This window comes from Neolamprologus multifasciatus, chromosome 14, assembly GCF_963576455.1.
Source record: "Neolamprologus multifasciatus chromosome 14, fNeoMul1.2, whole genome shotgun sequence".
Lineage (NCBI taxonomy): Eukaryota > Metazoa > Chordata > Actinopteri > Cichliformes > Cichlidae > Neolamprologus > Neolamprologus multifasciatus.
The window spans coordinates 6,379,715-6,395,000 of NC_140452.1; the positions used below are offsets into that span (position 1 = coordinate 6,379,715).

At 38.9% G+C, this 15,286-nt stretch overlaps 2 protein-coding genes across 3 annotated transcripts; one reads left to right on the forward strand and one right to left on the reverse strand.

The window, feature by feature from the left end:
- The first annotated feature begins 1,393 nt into the window (after positions 1-1,393).
- Positions 1,394-10,145, forward strand: aadac (arylacetamide deacetylase). The gene is made up of 5 exons (XM_085184818.1): positions 1,394-2,369; positions 3,707-3,935; positions 4,483-4,552; positions 5,630-5,801; positions 7,761-10,145. Exons 1-5 carry the CDS (start codon positions 2,229-2,231, stop codon positions 8,373-8,375), a joined length of 1,227 nt encoding a protein of 408 aa, XP_085040944.1. The 5' UTR covers positions 1,394-2,228; the 3' UTR covers positions 8,376-10,145.
- Positions 10,146-10,239: 94 nt separating this feature from the next.
- LOC146503362 (succinate receptor 1-like) lies at positions 10,240-15,066 on the reverse strand. 2 transcript variants are annotated; one of them, XM_085184819.1, is made up of 3 exons: positions 13,756-15,066; positions 12,493-12,572; positions 10,240-12,251 (listed from the first exon to the last, which is right to left on the reverse strand). In XM_085184819.1, exons 2-3 carry the CDS (start codon positions 12,493-12,495, stop codon positions 11,298-11,300), a joined length of 957 nt encoding a protein of 318 aa, XP_085040945.1. In that variant the 5' UTR covers positions 12,496-12,572; positions 13,756-15,066; the 3' UTR covers positions 10,240-11,297. The 2 variants fall into 2 exon arrangements, with proteins under 2 accessions (XP_085040945.1, XP_085040946.1); XM_085184820.1 differs by lacking the exon at positions 13,756-15,066 and having other exon boundaries at positions 12,493-12,891.
- Between the last annotated feature and the right edge of the window lie 220 nt (positions 15,067-15,286).

Here is a 15,286-nt window from a genome sequence, read left to right on the forward strand (position 1 = left end):
TGTGTTTAATATTTGTGTTCAGGTATGTTTATATATGATGATTTCATTTAATGAGATTGGAAAAATCTTGTGGATTTGGGTTTTGTTTGAGGTTAGTTGCTTAAAGTTGGCCATGCAACCTGACCTATTTTTTTATTATTATATCAAATAAATGTTCCTTCCACTCATCTCACTCTGGACTCTGGAATGAAGTGCCTTCAGATGCCTCTTGTCATGCAGGGCAGCTGCTTTGCCTCAGCAGGGGCTCTGCAATTTAAAAAGTTACAAAGTTTGCCACTCATACTTATAAGCAGGGGAGGTCTGGATTGACTTCCTTAATTATAACTATTTGAAGTGCCTCTGTAGATTTGGTAATCCCAAGAATGTGCCCATTTGTGTGTATACACACATTCATCTGTATTTATGTGAGTTTACACTGATTACACCAGCAAGCACATGAACACATATTCCTACACTTCAGTACATATCTGCTTAAGCTACCCATACCCGCAGCAGGGTGTTGGAGAGTCACGTGGCATAGCACTGCACAGCATGACTATACGTAGATGAAGACAACATACCCACCCCCACATCTTCTGACACCCATCCTCCCCATTAACAAGATGCAAAGAGTGAAGAGAGCTCCATGAAAGATTTACAAGTGATCTGAGGTGGTCTCCATCAGAAGCAGAGACGAGGCCAGTTGTTGGAGGCGAACGAGAGGCAGGGAATTCCAGGGAGAATCCCTGAGTGTCTGAAGTGCGATTTTGTATTCAGAGAAGAGATTTAGTATTCCACTGCTCAGCAGTGAGCGGTCTCATGCAGGCTTTCACCCACTGTCACGCCCTGCATCGTGCAGATTCTATCTCAATTGAGTTTGACGGCTGATGGAAGGAGACACGTACCTGCACCTTAACACCAGCCAACTTTAAATTCCAGTTCAACTAAAAGAAATCAAAAAGATCAGAACAGAGAGGTCAACACTAAGTCATAGGGAGGTATATAGTTCATAATTTCTCAGATGAACCCTATAGAGAAATCAAACTATTTCAGACCAAGGCTTTAGGATATGGATTTATTATATGGATCATTTCATTTAAAAACATAAACAGCTAGAGTTTGCCACTTTGACAGCAAAGGGGCTCCTCATTATTTACTGACCTCAGCTTCCCCGTGTCTCTTACTGGACCGTTTACCAAACAAATGCAATGAAGTAATGTAATGAAGGCTGGCCCTCATCTTCTTTTTCTCATCTTGATCCAGGATGATCCAGCTGGCATCAGCCTTCTTTTGTATTTAGAAAACTTGACAGTGCACATGCTAGGGTAGCCTTCACTACTGGCATTGCTCCAGTGTTGGTTTGAACGGTTTTGTTTGAATAAATTCCATCTGTCTCGAGTACATCTCTTGTGACGCGCCACTTCTGTTGAACCAGTTTGCCACTTTTTCTACACAAAGACATGCCCATGAAAATAAGATAAACTAAACCAAAAAGTCCTGCATCTGCAAATTTTTCTTCCCATTGCTGCAGCAAGCAGCGATCGTCCCTCCTGCAGCGTTTGAAAACGTGAGTGCATCAGAGTCATGTTGCTTTTGAAAGTCCTACCAAGAAAGCAGACATCAGAGCTGGCTCCGTCACCAATTATATAATTAGCTTGGACAGCCTTGCAACCAAATCTGCAACAGACTTTAGCTGTGTCCACATGGAAGCAACACAGACTTTCTTCTCATATAAATTCAACTGGAAAACTTGTAGCCGGGGAATGGAAAGAGTGACAGGGAAAATGAAAAAAAGGGGAATCTGAATGCACCAGCCATGTTTGAGCTCCAAGCCACGACATTCGTGCATCAGGTGCATCTTAGCATAAAGTTTAGTCGCGCGCCCCGTGTAATCTAGCGATTAGAAGGCACCTGAGGAATTTGAGTTGTAGGCCAAGGTGGGACGGTTCCTGCCTCGTGAGCACACAGCGTGCGCGCTCCTGTCTCCATATCACTGACACTTCAATTAATTCCGCTGCTCCACGAGACAGACACGCACTAAGGAGCCCACTGGAGCATCGAGAAAAGCTCAGAATTTGCGCACAGATGACCACAAAATGACACCGAGCGCTCGCTGTAGAATTTAGCTCGCGCGGATCCAAGAATTGATTCCGTGAGTAAGCTTAGTCGCGAAGCGAAGTGACTTAACAAGCGCAACAGCCCGTTTGTTTTGCACCCCGCAGTTTGTGGCCAGGGACCCACGCTGGAAAATGAGGCTGGGAAGCATAATTCTATTCGTCGCTTTCTGCTCCTTCACCGCTTATTACGTTTACGAGCCCATTCCTGAGGAGATAGAAGAGAGATGGAAACTCATGCTGACCAACTCTTTCTTTAGAAGTCTCAGCCATCTGGTAAGAGAAATAAAAAAGAAAAGAACTATTCTTGCCGTCTATCTTGATAATCCGCTCTGCTGTTACTGAAATGCAACCCCAAAGAGTGCAGGCTCTTCAGTATTGTGGATGTATGAACACACCTTTCTGATCACTTTAATGCACTGTATGTGTGTTATATAGCCACAAGCTGAGAAACGGTAGGTAAACTGCCTTTGTTCTCTGAGCAGCTAAGGTGGCAGGTTAAACGTTTGTTTTTTTGCTGATGTAGATGCACATGCTGGTTACACCAGATTATGTCAGATGCTAATCCATGTTTTGTATAGTCCTGCTCACCTGTTCTAATAATAGAACATATCAAGGGAACCCGTCTGCGTTTATGACGGATAAGACGCCGGTGGTTTACTGTAGCCCATTGTGCTACGGCTAATAGAGGTGTTTTTTTTATTGTCTTCAAATGCGGTTTGCATAGATTAGTGTTGCACCATATCATCAGTAGGCTACAGTGGGCTACAGTGTAGTTTTAATATAATGGTTAGTGGATTTATTTTGGAACACCATTTTTTCTTATTAACATCCTAAGTATTAAGTAAATCTTAGTGCTGTACTTGTTTTTAACATTGATTATTATGCAGTTAGGAAAAAAAGGTGCAGGCTACTACCTCGAACACCACAGGACAGTTCTGTTATTAAACTGGAGATGGTGGTATCTCATTTTTCCCTTTTAGCATGAGAGCATGAGAGTTACAAAAAAATCATCTGTTTTGGAGATGTAATGACCATTTTGTAACAAAATCCTGCATTTTGATTTAATACTAAAATGTTTAGTACACATCAGTTTGGTCTTTGAAATGCCAAGAAAGGGAACCCTCTTGTGGTTTTTTTTGTTTTGTATTTTTAATAAAACTACTGCCTGACAGGAGCTCCTGATGGTACTCGTCCTAGATGACTCTGATTAGTTTATTGTGGGCACATCAGCTGATTACCCTGAAGCCAGCTTTCTACTGCTTCAGCAAGCAGACATAATAGAGTACCAGTCATGCTTTTATTTCATTTAGATATGACTTCTTACAATGGTTAACTTTAGGGGACTTGACATTTTGCCAGACAGCGTTCTTGTGACTCCTTGTTTCTCTTGCTTCCTCCTTATCATGGTCACAAGTTTGGCATATTTGACCTTTTCTGTTTTGAATATTATGGATGTTAGTCTGGCATAAGTGTACATAGTATAAGCCTGTTTATCCTAACACTATCATTTGTACAAAAGGTAGTAGAGATGCCTCATGTTTCACAAACACTAACAAATTATGTGATGTGTTTTTCCTCTATACCTTACATTTGCCTTTCTCCATTTCCAGGCAGACATAAGCGAATTACTGGGCCTGAAGGACTACATGGGGGTAATGTACTTCATTACTCTTTTAGAAAAGATTGCACCTGTTTCTGATGAGCATGTCAAGGTGACAGAAGAAAAGTTTGATGGAGTAGAGGTGGTGTTATATCAACCAAAGCACCGAGGTAGTGACACAGACCTCAGGAGAGCGATCATATACCTGCACGGTGGAGGATGGTGTCTGGGGAGTTCCAGTAAGTAGTTGGGCTGGGCTCTGTTCTCCTTTATCACACTGAATAATGACTCTGTGGCTTTCAAAGGTGAACTGAAAGATGAACACATTGTGTGTTCATCTCAGAATATTACCATTGTTATTTCAAGAGAGTAGTGGTAATATTCTCTGATTGATTGATTGCGGTTCATGACATTACAGCTTCATATCGACTCCCAGTGGCTGGACTGTGACAGGATCGTAAATAATGAACAAACTGTGAATCACAAATCACAAAGCTTTCAGTTTCCTGAGGAAATAGCATGCCTTCTGCAGGAGCGGTGGGGACCTCAGGGGGTGGTTACCCTTGCTAATCCAAAAACGAGACATGCAGTTTGACACATCTCACGCTGCTCGTGCAATCTGTTAAAGGCCTTTCACAATTACAGTAACATGAATCTTTCCAGGAAGTATTGCTAAGCTGAATGCCAGGTTCATCTCTCTTACTGTAGCATCAAATTTATGAAATTTAATGCGATGTATTGTATTACTTAAGTCTTTTTCATGCTGCTTTTCTACTATCTACTTAGGAATGAGTCCATATGACCTCCTGGCCAGAGAAGTCGTCACTGAGCTCGATGCTGTGGTTCTTTCAGTGGAGTAAGTATTTTGTAGTTTATAGTCATGTATATTGTTATGAAAAAAGAGGTATTGCTGAAGCAGCATGTTTTTTTTTATGTCATTATTTCAATTCTTTTTTGTTTGTGGTATTAATAGGTCTCATCGTCTTCCCCCGACTTCTTCCCTGTTGCTCACACACAATTTTCTCTTGTCACGTCCCCATCATCCCTCATTAGTCACAGGCTAGATTGAAGTGATGATGCTGTTAAGCTCTCCATTTTTCTTTTTGTTTGGGACTCTGTAAGCCTTTTCCCCATCATAGCACTTCCACTGCTATTCTTTGGCACACCCGCCTACTTGTCTGTGTGTGTGTTTGCTAATACTAACATTATCTGCTAAATCATTTTTTTCACCTTTTAAACATCTTTTTAGATATGGGTATTTCTACCTCTTAAAATGTAGATTTTCATAGTCATGAAACCAACCCACTGTGTAGTAAAGTGGACAGCGTATGGGTTTGGGGTGTGTGGGGTATTTCCTTATCTGGCTCATCTGAATTCCTTTCTGCTTTTTGCCAGTGGTTCAATGCGTAATTGAAGCATTAGTGAGTCTCAGGGTCAGCCATGCGTAACATTTGGCAAATAGATTAAAATACTCGTAGAGATGACACCAGCACTGCAAAGGTCAGAGCAAAACAAAACCGTTTATTGTGTCAACCATATTTCAGCAGCGTAGAAGCAGTTTGCAGCAGCTGTAGTTGTGAAGTGATTGTTTGATTCTGGACGTGGGCTATTTATAGCTGGCTGTGCACACTTATGCAACCAGATATTTATACTTTTTTATTATTCTTTTTCCTTTTCCTTGAGTTTTTCATTACATAAAACAAAGGATTTTAAAGACATATTATATCCATTGCACATTATGTAAGTTATAGTTCAAGTTAATAACTAGTTCTTTTCATTTTTATAACCTTTCTATACTCTACTGTCTCTTTATTGCCTATTCAGTTTGAAAGATGTCTGTTTGTCTTAAAAAATGATTACATTTTTTCCCCAACGTGCTTTGTTTGCTGAAATATTGTCTGTAAACATGACTTAAATAGTTAACTGTGCTCAGGTATCGCCTTGCTCCAGCGCACCACTTCCCAATCCCCTATGAGGATGTTTACCGTGTGGTCAAACATTTCCTCCAGAAGGGGGTGCTGGCCCAGTACTATGTGCACCCTGGACGCATTGCTGTGTCGGGGGATAGTGCTGGGGGGAACCTGGCAGCTGCAGTCACCCAACAGGTACTGTTTTTTTTTTTTTAACATTTTTTTTTATAACATCGAATCTGTTTTCCTGTTCATGAGGTGGCAGAAGAATAGGTTATTGAGTGACTGTGTGATAAATAGTATTCTCTTACCCTGAAACAGAAGACTATTCCTGTCTTGGATCTAAGTATCGGTATCTTTATATTCAATTCAAGTTTTTCAATTCAATATATATATATATATATATATATATATATATATATATATATATATATATATATATATATATATATATATATATATATATATCTCAATCACAACAAGGAGCTTTATATTGTAAGGTAAGTTCACTAATACAAAGAAAGCAGAGAACAACCCAACAATCATATAACCCTCTATGAGCAAGCGCTTTGGCAACAGTGGGAAGAAAAAAAAACCTTTAACAGAAAGTAACCTCCAGCACAAATGAGCCTTATATCAAGAACCTACATCTGAACACAGCCAAGACCAAGGAGATGGTAATCGACTTCAGAAGAACAAAGCAATCTGAGATCTTCTACCGCTCACCATCGAGAGCCTTCTGACCTACTGCTGTACTGTGGAGGATAAAAGGAAACTGCAGCAGGTGGTGATGGCGGCAGAGCGAGCAATTGGCACTTCACTAACCCCCCTCAGACACATTTATACTGGCAGACTTCAGTGAAAGCCAGTATCATCATCAAGGACCCCTCGCACCCTGGACACTTTTCCATCCTCCCCTCTGGTAAACACTACAGGTCGATCAGATCAAAGACAAATAGACTCAATAAAGGTTTCTACCCACAGGCTGTCAAACATGCTCTACCTCCACCCTGATTGAAGGTTAACTGTGCTGTTAACATTTATGGAAATTTCAACTGTTTTAAAAACTGTATTTATTATAATGCAACCATCATACTTAATGTGCACTACCACCGATTGCATTGCACCTTATATTGCGCTGATCACTTGCTCTTTAAATTGCAACTGCTGCTTTATACGGCGCATATATCTTGTGCATATCTGTGTAGATACATATTTTTTGGGTGGATTCTCTTTATTCTCTCTATTCTAAAGGAATTTTAATGTAAAATCTACATGCTGCTAACAGAGAGATGCCAAACTGTCTTTCATAGTTCTTGTAACAGTGAAAATAAAGATCTATTCTATTCTATTTCTATATAAGGTTCATGGAAGTTTCTGAAAGATGAAAAAAGATGTTTTAGCAGCTTGTAGGATTTACTAAAACAAAAGTGTCTTAGCAAGACCAGGAGTTCTCAAGGAATCTCTTTGGAATTTAATTTTGCCATGCTGCTCTTGGTTAAGGAATTGCAAATCAATTCCTAGATTCTTTATTTCAACTTTTGTACAGTTCACATATCTGTGAACAGTGAACAAATACCATGACTGTTTTGTTTTTAGGAAAAAACAACCAAGGAACCTTGGGTCTTAAAAACACCTAAAATACAACCATCATACGACCTGATTTGGCCTTTAAAAATAATTGAAGTGGTTAACTGATAAATAAGAACTGTTACATCTAATGCGTCCGCTGCAAAGCAGTGTCTTTTGGGCGGCTGTAGCGTGGTGGCTCAATACCATTTGAAATGCCACTCAAAGTATCTCTGGACAAGATACTGAACCCTGAGTGAGTGTATGCGAAGGTGCTTAAGTATAGAAAAAGCACTGCGTGTGAAACTGTATTATCAAAAATGGCTATTAGGCTTATAAATAACAGAAGTGCTATTTCTTTGAAAGGCTGGTCAAGGACCTGTTTTTGTGGGCAACTGTGTTAATCCAACATGCTTGCTACTTCCGCTATTTAAATTTGTAGGTATTACAACACTGAAATTAACAGGTCATTACACTTGAAGCCCAACAGAAAATACTGAAGTGAACTGAGTCAACAACAATGACACATGCATTTCTGGGCTAACATTTTAATCCTTCTTTCGTTCTCTCTTTCTGTCAAAACAGTTACAAAAGGAGCCGAGTCAGCAGATTCAGTTAAAGGCCCAAGCACTCATCTATCCTGTGCTTCAGGCTCTGGACCTTTACACGCCTTCATATCAGCAGAATCAGCACATGCCCATTCTGCCCCGCACTCTTATGGTGCGTTTCTGGAGTGAGTACTTCACCAGCGACAAAGCTTTTTTTAGAGCAATGATGGCCAACACCCACAACAACCCAGAGTCTTCAAGCCTGCTGAAGTTTGTCAACTGGAGTGCTTTTCTGCCAGAAACGTATCACAGGAAGTACAACTACAGTGCTCCCGCAGTTACTGAGGAAACAGTTGCAATGGATGGACCATCTCGATCTCTTGCTGATCCGAGGGCGTCGCCTCTGCTTGTTCCAGACGCAGCTTTACGCTCTTTGCCCAAGGCCTACATTCTGACGTGCGAGTATGATGTTCTCCGAGATGACGGGATCATGTATGCCACACGGCTCCGTGCTGCTGGCGTTGAGGTGACACATGAACATTATGACACAGGATTTCACGGAGCATTGATGTTCACCGTGTGGCCAACTGACTTCCTGATTGCACGTCGCATGACAGACAACTATATTAAATGGCTCAAGGAAAATTTGTAAAAGGTTGAGGATCAGTAGTAGTTATTCCAGTATTTCTTCACAATGCAAGAATGTTTTGATTGGGTGTAGACTTTTTTTTTTTGGCGGTGTCTCCTTTTCAGTGGTCCTGCTGTTTTTGTGTGTATTTATTGAGAAACTTGTACGTTTTGTTGCAATGGATAGGAGTAGGAAACAAAATTTTGAGAGGATAGAACATTTTCTTTCCAAATAGGGTGGCTTGAATGCAGCACAACACATGACGGCATCACAAAAGTACAATAATAGTGTTGTGTTTGGCTCAACAGGCAAATATGAGGGTAAAAATATCTGTGGACTTTCTTTGGCCTGTTATGGTTCTCCTTATTGTTTTCCATCCACAGCACCTCATATCTAGTCTGATCTTATGGCTTTAATTAGTAATGCATACCACTGAGAATTCTGAAATATTCCATTAGAGGTTTAAAGAATCCAGTGTAAGTTTTGACACAGCAGAAAAGAATTTTCACAACAGTCTGTTTAGCCAAAGTTAACATTTATCCAAGCTGCAGGTCACTGAAGCCTGAGGTGATGTTAGAAAATATCAAAAACACTGGCTTGCATAATCGCATTATGTTTAAAACAAAAAAGAATGACTCCTTTTGTTGTGTATCCCTTAAATTAAATGGTACACATAGAGTTGCTTATGGTAATACCCTTAATTTAAACTGCAGAATGAATGGCATTTTAAACTAATAAAAGGGGAAAAAAACAACTTCAAATCCTCATCAGAAACTCATCTACTTGCATTGTGCTTTAAAATATCTTCATTTCAAGGCTGCAGGCAGTGAAATAAAATAATCCACATTCCATGAAGATTATTGGCATCTGTATATAAAGAGCATGCTGCAAAGAAAAGCTTCGCCATAGGCATAAACACATTTTTGCTATAAAGCTTAGCTCAGTGTAAAGAAGCAATATGGCAAAAAGAGAGGAAAAATATCTGGAGCCTTAACCTTTACCGATTATTACAAGTCTCGCTTCCTATAATATGAGCTGATAATTTTTTATGGTAGCACATTATGTAAATAAACTACTTTACATTTGGAAAACCAGAAAGTGCTCTCATTTGGGAACATAGAGTCATAAATATAAAGTCGTCATATCAGGAATGTAGCATGTAGAGTTGTTTTTGCTTCATACGCAATAAGCAATGGTTCAAAGGCTAGGGCACTTAGCTGGAGTTGTAAGTACAAGACCATTTGCCAGTTTGGTGAACAGTATGTAGGTGCGATTAAAGAGTTGGTAATTTGGCTTTCTATGCACGTCTGATTGCGTATTTATGACAGTTGTTTGTTTGTCTTTGACTTTTGTTTTTATCTCTAACATACACAAGAAGTTGAGTTGCTTTTTCTTTTAGCAACGGTGAGGTGACTTTAAACTGATCACCTGTCATTAGAGCATTACTGTTTCCTCTCTCTTGAGTGACACCACCTCTGTGACTTCTGTACATATGGGAGATATCCAAATAACAAGCTGCGGTTAACACTATGCCTTTCTGGTCTGAAAGTTTTGAAATGTGTATGAAACTGGGCACAGTATGTCTTCATTGATTTTTAGCTTCTTTTTTTCTTACCAACATTGTTGGTAAAAAAAACACTGCAACATTTCAAGTTAACAGACAAAGCTAGCTTATTTCCTCAAACAGCTCCACTTGCTCAATTGTCAATATAACAGTTTCTATTATTTGTCCTGGGTTTTCTTTGTTAGGTGCATTTTTTTAAGCTATCTGACAATAAATTTACTTGATCCTTACTTTGGCTCCTGGTTAATTGTACTTGATTTGCTAGCACTAACACCATCTTCACCAATGACAAAATGTTCCAGTAATTAAATGTTGGAAGAATCAAACTTTCATGAAGCTTAATAGCTTAATCTGTAATTTCAAATGTCAAATACAAAATAGATTTTAGGATTTTGAGAGTAAATGTTTCAAATGCATTCCGGCATTTAAATTAAATAACTGTACTCAACATACAGCAATCAGGATAAAACCTTTGTAAATGATACCCATGATGCCTCTGTGACGTTGGTGGTCTGAAATGTAATATTCCCAGAGTTTACTGTTTTAGTATATCACCAAATCATATTATAAGTAATATAGAGCTTCAGGCGTTATATTTGTCCTGGCATACTTTCATCTCTTTTTTTCCTGTTTGCTCTGTCTCAATATCAGGAAGGTAGTCCAGGCTAAATAAAATGATAGGTCAAGCATGGTGTGGTTAGTCGTGATGGGCATAAAATCCTTGCATGAGACGCCTCTATGATTCAATTTTTCTAGTTGGATTTTATTGTGTTTGGTTTGATAATCAAGTTACCTAACATGCATTTCTTTGGCACATGGAGAACATGCAGCATTTACATGGGAAAGTCCAACTTGACCAGACCAAAATTGTTCGAATTTGAATCATTCTTGTTGATTTAGACTATGTCAGCCAGATTTTTACATACTATGGTTTATTAAGTGAATACAGGAGCTGAAACTGTGTAATTGGTACTCATTTTGTCATTCCACACCCAGCTCATCTCAGATTATGGCATTTGCTTCTAGTAGATCGTGCAAATATTTTTTTCCTTTTTGTAATTTTGGTCTGGTTATTTAATCAAAATTCATTTAAATATATATTCATTTAACAAATACCCCCTTTAATGATTTGTGGAGAAAACGTTGAAGTCTAGGTAATAATAAAAGAGCAGACAGTTTTTAATAGTCTTTATTAGCTTAAGAAGCTATATGGCACTATAATGTGCAAACATTCCCAAATAAGACGTAACAATGATAAAGCAATGCAAAGTTAAGAGTTTCAGCAAATGTGACAATAAACTTTCATTCATAATTTTTCTTCAAGAATATGCTATTACATCTTTTTATTACTTAATAATAATGTGAGGTGTAAATACCCTTATTCATGAAGGGTTTCTTTGCACCACTGTTTTGCTGACTATATTTCTAATCTTAGATTCTAGGAGGTCTCTGAACTTGTCACCCATGAGGAAGTAGAAGATGGGGTTGATTACGCTGTGAAAAAAGGCTATAGGTCGGCTCAAGATATAGATACTCTTTATGTGCATCCGTGTGCAAATCTCCAGTCTTGCCCAGTCTTGCATAGTTGCTATTGACACATTTCTAAGCACATGGTAGGGAGTGTAGAGAACCAGAAATAGCGCTGCCGCTGATGCAACCACCTTTAGAGGTCGCTTGTATGATGATGCCACGCTGCGCTGCAGAGCCCTTTCCTGGACACGCAGTAGATGCGCTACTTGGTAGGAAAAAACACAAAGTCCAAACAGAGGGAGAATATAACCTGTCACTGTCAGCCCCAAGCTGTAGCCAAGCACACTGATATCTCCCTTCAGACTGCCAAAATCTCGGCACTTGGTCCAATTATTTTCTTTTAGGTCCTGCACCATCAGTGTTATCATTGGGGCAACTTCAACATTGACAGCTATCCAGCTCAACCCTGTAACAATCAGAGCTGTTCGTGGCCTGAGCAGATAATGGTTCCTCATTGGATACTTTATGAGCAGGAAGCGGTCCATGCTGAGCCAAACCATAAAGAGTATGGAGGAGTAAAGATTTACATGCAGGACGTAGCGGTTGATAACGCAAACATAGAGATTGCTCTCTTCTTTGTGATTTGAATAAAGGTAGCAGAGGCGTGGCAATGTGGAGAGGAAAATAAGGTCTGAAACCGCAAGACTGAAGAGGTAAATATTGCAGCTCTGCCACTGTTGTAAACAAACTATATAACCAAGTATAACCAGCAGGTTGCCAAGGAAACCAACAGAGAACTCAATTCCATAAAATGTTGGAAGGTAATAGGTCTCCAGTGCCTCAACTATCTGCGTACAATTAAGCACCTGTAGCAAAAGAGGAATAAAGAGAAGACAGGAGTGAAAGAAGGAGAAAGGAAGAGGACAAAGGGGAGGATTGGGGCAAAATGAGAGAAAAAACAAAGTAAATTATTTATTCAAACTAATTTATCCAGTCAGTTATATCAAAGTCTTACATTCTGGAAAAGAAAACTTTAAGGAGATCTCCTTAACTCAAACTGAACACATTGAGCGCAATACACATTATATTTGTAAAGATAAGACTTACCATGGTGTAGTTGTTTTGAAAGCTGCTGTTAGCGAGAATATGATGTGCGGTAGTGAGCAGGTGCAACCTCCCTCTGTACACTGGAAACAGTAAACACAGAGTAGTCAGGGTACTGGTGCCACTAATATGACATAACTAGCCATTTCATTTATTGTTTAAGTACACAGACACTTTGCGAGTTATTTGCATTTACAGTGTGGAAATATGATGCACGCCCAAGAAAACATGGCTATATAGATAATATAATTTTCTTATCAAAAGCTCAGATGAGCTCTCCTCCATTATTACCAGCATGATATTGAAATAAGGGTTGGAAAAAATGAATTTTTCAAATTTTATTTTTCAAATTTTCAACCAAATCAAGTGTTTAAATTCTTCTGAATTTTTGAAAAAAATGTAAACATTTGCGTTCAACTGATGAAGACTCATATAGTTTCATTTGAAATCTTTCCTAATCTGAATAATAAAATAAACATATTTGAGTCTATTTTGTCAACACATATTTCTGCTCGAATATTTATATTGTCTGATTACAATGCACGACTGCTAGCATCACTGTAATATATTCAATATTATTATTATCTATGAATTGATCCCATAGGCTGCCTTTACAAACATTTGTAAAATAATAAGTTGTTCCGAAGAGCTCACCGAACTCGAGTGTGGGAAAAGGAAACCACTGTTGCAACATGTCAGTTTGTGCAACTGTTTTTTTCCCTTTCTGACATAATAAAATTATTGCAAAGTGAATGATTTATGACTCACAGTGACTCAGCCATGATGTGACAGACCGCATAAAGTTACAGAGCAGGTTCACTGAGTGCTGTTTCAAGATAAAACCTCCATGTCAGTTCCACCGGATTGTCCGACAGTACATTCTCCAATGTTATTGATGCTCAAAAATTAGTTACTGAAGGTCTTATTTTCCCATATTGAAAAATTATAATCTTAGAACACATCATGTGTGGTCTTGGCTAAACCACAATATCAATAGAAGTGTGAAAATAAGATTTTTTTCACCCTTTCTCAGCCACGCCTAACTAAGGTTGAGACTGTCTTCTTTATATGTAAACAAAGCAACAATGTGTTTAAATCTGAAAAACACATCATCAGTGGATTTGGTTAAAGCACAGCATCAGTGTATAAAGAAGATATTTTCATCCATTAATAAAAGTCAAAGCTATATGCATTTTATGTTAAAACAGCAACAATGTGTTAAAATGTAAAATCATACTCACTGCATGATTCTATAATTTTACTTACAGTCTCCTTTGAGCTGATGGTCTTGCTTGGTAGCTTCTGGCAGTCCTGACTAAAATTATTTTAGTATACAGAGCTATTTCCCTGGAATTTGTTGTTCAAACGTTAAAGACGTAAGTTCTAAGAGCACTGAAATGTTATCTAGAAGGTATTTTTGAGTCACTGTATGGTTATACTTGTTCATAAGAAGCTGCAAAAATTTCAGTCACGCACGTCTTGCATCAACCAATAGTTGAGTTCCTTTTTAGTTAGAGCATGATTTTCAAAATAATTCTTTACTCACTTCAAAGAAAACTCATACTTCCTCTTTCTGTATTATAAATAATGTGTTATGTAGAACCCAAAATAATTTTTCTTCTTCACTATCAGCAGTGTTGGGAAGGTTACTTTTAAAATGTATTCCATTACAGAATACAGAATACATGCCCCAAAATGTATTCTGTAACGTATTCCGTTACGTTACTCAATGAGAGTAACGTATTCTGAATACTTTGGATTACTTAATACATTATCATGCTGTTTACAACTACATGAATGTACTATTGCTGTGATTTATTACTGTTACTGAAGGTCCGCGGCTCCGAACCGTAGTAAAGGGACCTCTGGCTAATACGGTGGGTTCTGTGTCGGCTCGTAGCCGAAAAATAGCTTTACTTTGTTGTCTGGTCAACTTTGCTTGTGAGAGACAGAGAGAGGCGTTGAACGGCTGCTCAAGCGGAACTTATTGTTTTTGGAGGAAAACACGAACACGGTGTACAGTCGAGTCTTAATAGCTTACTTACAACTGGGCTCGTCAGGCACTCTTCTTGGCTGCAGTGGTTATTATTATATTTACATGCTTCCAGCTCCTGTTTTTGCTCGATGACAGCTCGTACTTTTCCTTTTTGTCCCTCCCTCGCTCACAGACACATAACGTGTATGTCAGTCCATTCTCCCTGCAGCACTGACTACACTGCCTATGATGCTACATTCTTTAGAGCTATACCTGTAGCATTCTGCCTATTAGCTTAGCACAACAACAACAACAGGCGCTCTCTCACCCAGGAAACACGCAGAGAGAGCGTCACCCTGTAACCATGGCAACCGTAACGCTGCCACCTGGAACAACAGAACGTAGCTGTCAAACAAAACCCAAACAGTCCTGACCCGCCACAATATGAAACAGGGAAGTACCGCCGTGTAATCCATTTATTTCAACAAAGTAACTGTATTCTAAATACCACCTTTTTAAACGGTAACTGTAACGGAATATAGTTACTCATATTTTGTATTTTAAATACGTAACGGCGGCACATGTATTCCGTTACTCCCCAACACTGACTATCAGTCACTCAGTCAGTAGTGTGGATGATTTCAGCATGGCACCCTCGGGCACTTTATTAATAAAGTGGTATGGTTTTGCACATGTTGAAAATGCCACATTCTCACTTCTAAATAAATTGTATGCAGTTTGAGCAAGTGTGCTAATTGAGTAGGCCATGTTGGAGGCATGAATTCATGGGACTATTACCTGTGCTAATACAATATTGGCTCA